Source organism: Numida meleagris, chromosome 8 (assembly GCF_002078875.1).
Source record: "Numida meleagris isolate 19003 breed g44 Domestic line chromosome 8, NumMel1.0, whole genome shotgun sequence".
Classification (NCBI taxonomy): domain Eukaryota; kingdom Metazoa; phylum Chordata; class Aves; order Galliformes; family Numididae; genus Numida; species Numida meleagris.
Window position 1 is genome coordinate 14,125,167 of NC_034416.1, and position 6,022 is coordinate 14,131,188.

General features: G+C 52.4%; 2 protein-coding genes across 5 annotated transcripts in view; one reads left to right on the top strand and one right to left on the bottom strand.

Moving 5' to 3' along the window:
* COL4A5 (collagen type IV alpha 5 chain) overlaps positions 1–4,026 on the bottom strand; it is an 81,191-nt gene extending 77,165 nt beyond the window's left edge. The window contains exon 1 of one of the 3 annotated variants that reach the window (XM_021406337.1): positions 1,064–1,688. In XM_021406337.1, the coding sequence (XP_021262012.1) occupies positions 1,064–1,234 (171 nt within the window). In that variant the 5' untranslated portion in view covers positions 1,235–1,688. Of the gene's footprint in view, positions 1–1,063; positions 1,689–3,781 lie in introns of those variants that run through there. The other 2 variants (XM_021406336.1, XM_021406338.1) reach the window with 2 other exon arrangements.
* The window catches only part of COL4A6 (collagen type IV alpha 6 chain), a 123,044-nt gene continuing 121,323 nt past the window's right edge, over positions 4,302–6,022 (top strand). For both annotated transcript variants that reach the window (XM_021406341.1, XM_021406342.1), the window contains exons 1-2: positions 4,302–4,540; positions 4,623–4,680. In XM_021406341.1, coding sequence (XP_021262016.1) covers positions 4,515–4,540; positions 4,623–4,680 — 84 coding nt within the window. In that variant the 5' untranslated portion in view covers positions 4,302–4,514. The remainder of the gene's footprint in view (positions 4,541–4,622; positions 4,681–6,022) is intronic.

Here is a 6,022-nt window from a genome sequence, read left to right on the forward strand (position 1 = left end):
TAATGCTCCTTAAAACTATACCAGAACTAGTTTTATTTTCTGTATTTCATGCTATAAATCATCTCTTTTTAGCAGAGAAGTCTGAACTCAACATCAGACAGGCAAACGCTGGGTACTGCAAGAACTCCAGAGCATCCCAGTAGATTCAGGTATTACTGAGTCCACACAGCCTTAAGAACCAGCTAAGCAAAAAGCATTTTTCATTCAAAGCAATTTGTCTGTATTATCGTTATTGGCAGAGACTGCTTTCCATTCACTGCACTTGCGTAATACTATTCCTAGAACGTGCAAGTAGACGTTATCTAGATATCTTGCTAAGTGGTGATATACAGCAGAGAGTACGCACAACTGATGTGATTAGAGAAGGAAGAGTTTTAATTTAAGTGAATGAAAGGTTGTAGTGCACAATACACCTCACAGCATGTGCAGAACAGACTCCTTGCTGCACTCTGTCCCAGATAGAAAATATGCACGTTCATTTTGTCAGTGTTCTTACTGATTTCAGTTGTTTTGTAATAGAGAAGTTTCCGCATGTTCCAGTAAAACTAACAGCAACTATACTGCATGATGGTAAGCACTATTCCTTCCTTATTCACTGTGGAAAAAGATCACTACGTAAATTTATTTAACATTTAAAGCGAACTAAGAAGCATTTGGTCCTAAGAAAACTTCCTACTTCAGAAAAAAGGTAAGTGGCCTACGTAATTGCTTTCAGTGAGGGGATTAACTCATTCGTAAGGAGAAAAGTTAAAACCTAGGAGTTTCCACTGAACTATCAGTCTACTTCCATTATGTGGAAAAACTGATTAAGATACGCAACCATTCTCTATGCATAGCCACAGAAGATCCTATTATGGCCCAAATGGGAATCATATCAGGTTTGACTCAGGATTCCTTTGATTTGTTTGTAGTCTAATATACACCAGAACACGTCTTAAGATACAATGTTTATTGTATATCTTTAATAAAGATCCAATAAAGGTCAAAATCAAAACCCTTGACAAGTTGCAAGTGCGAGGGTTTGAGCCTTGATGTTATGAAACAAGTCTTGTGCATGACTAACCAAGACATATCCATGGAATTCTGAAGGCCAGCATCCATTTCTTCCTGCTTTTAGAGACCTAGCTTTCATAACTAGAAAGAGGCACAAGCAGTTATGAAACTCAAAATAGCAGTAACCAATATTGTGAAAAAATACTTGAGACAAAGAAGAGAAACTAAAGGTGGCCTTCATTTACAAATGAGGTATATTAAAGTAAACTAATGAGAATGTACATGCACGTGTACTTATATATACAATAACCTCCAAAAGACAAATCCCAGCTAAGCCCTCCATAAGCAATAAGTTACTTAGAAAAAACACAACCACAAGTGACACCCATCCTGCCAGTATGCCTTCTGTGTCTGAACAATCGTTTTCATTCTTACACTTTGGGTCAAACTATAATCAAAACAGAACGCAGAGAAAACAAAACAATGCAGAAATTACTTTTAACAACTTCGGGGTTGACAAAGCCTGCTTACACACTAAAAGTCAAGGTCTTAAATAGAGGTTTTCCCCAGCCCCAATATAAGTCAATAAGCAGTCACCAACTAAGTCTCACAGATTAGCACAATTCAATTATCCAATTAATCCATATTCTTTAACTAGAAAGCTTTCACAATTGCAACTTGTGATCACTTCTCTAGAACACAGTATAAATATAAACCCTCCAGGAAAAGAAAAGTCTCTGCTTATAAGGAGAGCAAATTGGCTCATATACTCATAAGTAGGTTTACATAAAAAACACAAAGTCACTTAAGCACAGGCATTCACACTCCCTAACAAAATAATACAACAAAGACTCATCTTTTTTGGTAAGGTTACCTTGGAAATCACACCATGCACAGATGACGCCATCTCATTCATTCTCTCATTCTGAACCAGGACCCTTCTCAGACTGCCAACTACCTCTAGCACTGCTAACCGCTGGTGGCATGCTTCATCCTACATCGGCAGCAGCCTGCACAGGAGAGCATCGCATGGTCCCTGCCTTACTCATCAAGTTGAGCAGGTAAGAGAGTGACATTCCATTACCTTGCAACTCATCACAGTGCGAATACTACACAACCTGGCACAAACATGATGCGATTTCTGCACTTAAGATCTTTATGATGAGTTTGACTAACAACTTCAGATATTTTAGTCAGGACACCAAAGCAGCCCGAACACATCCCACCAGTTCCATCCTGCTGAGGTCAGGATATCTGACACAAGGCCCCAAAACAATATTCAAAAAGAGATTGTGTGTGCCATGCTCGCTGCTGTAACGTTAATTCCAGTGCTTCTGACAATCAGAAAAGTAAAACGCTGATCTTAAATGATAAGGATCAGCATCTGTTCAGCATTATCACCATCATGGGAAATTCAGGGACATCAGAACACCAAAGCATTAGGAAACCAAAGCGTCAGCAGGACCTATGCAGGTTGGGAATAGATGCCTCTTTATTTCCCACCCCCACGAGCCCTCAGGTTGTGAGTTAATCTCATCTCACCATGGGGTGGTGTTCAGATCCACAACCCCACCATCTCCTCCACCATTTTGCTTTCTTCATCCCACTGAGGTCAGCCCAGCACAGCCCCCTTTCAGGACCCCACAGATTCCCACCAGTTACATGCACAGAGATCTTTCCTGAAAGGGGAAGAGACAAAAAGCCATATGTATGCACACAAGCCTATCTATCTTCAATCCCTACCTCCTAAAACAGTTAAGTACTACAAGTAGGATTTCCCCCCATCCTTCCTATTGGGGGGAGGGGGTAAAAAGAGGGGAACACTATGGGAGGTAGTGGGGGCTGGGTGGCACTTCACAAAGCATCAGAAGCAGCACCACAGACAACGTGAAGACAAGCAGTTCCAGCAACCTACAGGCACGGACTGCACGCTGGTATCACTTACACCTGGGTACACACCTGGGCATCAAGGAGGGGGGGGAAGGAAAGAAGTGCACTATGACTGTGCTTCTGCTTTTGGAAGGGCAAATGAAAGGTCTACGGAGTCTCACTGTAAAGGAATGCACTTCAAAGATGAGTTCATGACAAGATTTTGTCAGCTCTAGCTACAAAATGAGCGTGCACATAGTGGGGCTGCAGCAGAACGGTACTCCGCACCTCCTACCGCGCTACGAGGTTTTTCCAACCAGGATATCCTCCTCCACAGCAGAGCTCAGAACTGCCTTCCAAGCAAGCTTCGCAAAGTTCACCTCCGGATGAGCGCGCTGTACGAACCGCGAAGCGGAGAGACGCTGAAGCAGGCTGCGTTACAGAACGTCGCGGCTCGGCAGGAGCAGAGGGTGCCGGCGGAGCGGCGCGCCCCAGGGAGCCCTTCTGCTCGGGGCCCCTTCCCGCGGCGGCACGGAACCGCGGGGCCGTCACCTCCCGCGCGTGCCGTCCCCGCATCGCCTCCACCTCCAGGTGCGCCCTCCCAGCAGCGCGCAGCGGGCGGGGACCCTTCTCCTCCTTTGTCCCGGAGCAGCCCTCAGCCCAGCCCGCACAAAGCCCGCCCGGGCGCCCTTACCCCACACGCACGCCGCTCCCTGGCCCGGCGCGCTCCGACGGCTCCGCGTTCCCACACGGAAAGGGAGAAGCCCCAGAGAGGGGGCCATCCCCGGCACCTGAGGGGAGCCCACCAGCACCGCGCTGCGCTGCCCGCCCGCTTCGTGCCAGCACCCGCGGAGCCCGCCCGCCGCCCGCGACCCCGGGAGGAGCTGTGAGGAGGAGGAGGCGCGCGCCCCGTACTCACCGCCGCCGCCGCCTCCCGCGGCCCCCAGCAGCCCAGCAGCAGCAGCACCGCGCAGCCGGCGGTTAGGCTGCGGCTCCGCCACCGCAGCTCCATCCTCCCGTCCGCTCAGGAGCTCCGGGAGCGGCCCTGCGGCGCGGACATACCCGGCGGGGCAGCGCGGCTCCTGCAGGCGTCCCCCGCCGGCCGCCCCGACGCCAGCGCCCGCCTCTCTGCCGCGCTCGCCCGCTTCTCCCAGCTCAAGTCCTCCCGGGACTACTTTGCCCCCGCAATATTCATCCGCACCCCGCCGCGGGCGCGTGGAGTGCGTGTGCGGGCAGGGCTGCGCGCCGGCTCTCGCGGAGGGGCCGCGACTGCCCCCGGCCGCTGCCCTTCTCACCGGGCGCAGCGCTTTGGGCGGCTGCAAGGGCGCGCGCCCGCCTCTCCCCGCCCCACACCTCCACGGAGCGGGCACGGCCGCCGGACCCCGCACTATTTTCTGCGGCGGAGGCGGCGCGGGGTGCGAGGGTGGTGCCGCTGTCGCGGCGGGGCGCACCTCGGGAGGGGCGGTGCTCCGGTCCCGCGCCGCAGCCCTCCCCTCCCCTCAGGTGCGGTGCCTCCGCTCAGACCGCGCAAACTTTCGCCGTGCGTGCGGGAGGTGGTCCCCGCGGCGGGGCGCGCGGAGCCGCACCGCTGAGTGACGGCGGCGGTCCTCCTCTTCCTCCGAGCCGCGACGCGGACCCCGGCCGCCCGAGGCATGGGCCCGGCCCCGGGGCGCGCAGGGTGAGTGCTGAGGCGCGGCCCCCCCGCCCCCGCCTGCCCCCGGCCCCGCTTGACGCCGCGCTCTCCTTTTGCCTCTCCGCAGGGCGCTGCTGCTGCTGCCGGTGCTGCTGCTGTGCCTGAGCGCCGAGCCGGCGAGCGCGGTAAGTGCTGCCGGGGTGCCCCGCCGCCCCGCGCCTCCGCTCCGCACCGCGCGGCTCTCGCAGCGCTGAGGGGCGCTGAGTTAGGAGCGGACGCAGCCTCCTTCCGCCCCCCGCCCTCTCGGCCCCTCGCAGGGGCTCTGCTCGCGGGTTCGGCTCGGGAGCGCCGGTGTGAGGGGTTCTGGACGCCGAGCTTGCGGCTGCGAAGTGGGGATGCGCTTTAGGAGGAGTCGGCGTGCGTTAGATCCCGCTGGCGTACAGCGGCGGTGACTTTACGATCTGTCAGTCTGACAACTTTATGGCGTGAACACTGTTTTTCCTCCCGCTGTTCCCAGTTAACGTTTAAGCAGATTAGCGGGGGATCGCGGGCTTCCCGCGCCTTCGCGGTGTCGGTTCCGTCGGTGCCGTTCCGGGCGTGCAGGGGCTGGGCTGGGCAGCAGCGTGCACGGGCAGCCCGAGCGCCGCGCAGTTCCTCGGAGCGATCTCTTTGTTACATTGTGATGTTAATGAAGATCGTACAATGCTCTCCAGTCCTTGTGGTCCTGGCTTTACCGCGCCTCGCCTGCAAGGAATCAGGGGAAGCCTTTCGTATAATGCGCCCTACGAAAGTTTATTTAAATTCAACCTCTAACAAGCTTCTAACAAAAACAAGCTGAAGGCTTGAGCTCTCGATTTCTGAGCCAATGTTTTCCCAGTGCTTTTGCTACTCTTGATTAAAATTGCAAGTGCTTGGAACTTTCGTGTACCTCTGAGAAGAAATCTTTTCAAGAGGCTTTAATAGCCCGGGGGTTATATTTTTTAGAAATGTGAAGGACTTGTTTCTGCCTTGTGCTTTTTCTAACGCGTCGAGCTGGTAGAATTTCACCATCCTGATCAGGTGGTAGCTACAGGCTCTAATCTTCCCAAAGATTAAGAGATTAGACAGCGTGCCATACTGTGAGAGTTACTTTTGTAAGTTTTTTTTTTTCCCCCCTCAACAAAACCAACAACTGTTCTCCTGAGTGTTCCTACTGCACTGGAATCTACGTGGAAACGCAGCAGGTATTTTCAAAGCTGTTTGAAATAAACGCAGCAAGCCCATTTTGCAGTCATTTGTATAAATCTGTGCAATGTGTCAGTGAAATTTGTCCTGATTGATGCAGAAGTGACCATCAACAGAGTTTTAAACTGTTCCAGTTTTGCTGTATAGCTGTTAGGAAGCACATCTCAGGGTTTGTTGTTGCTGTTGTTTTTTGCAGTTTCTTGACAAGTTTCAGTGTGTATAAAGGGACTTTGTCAAGGGAATTCTACTGAAATGAGTAAGACCAACGTCTGTGTGCCATTTCTGAGTCTTCCTGGCAGTTTC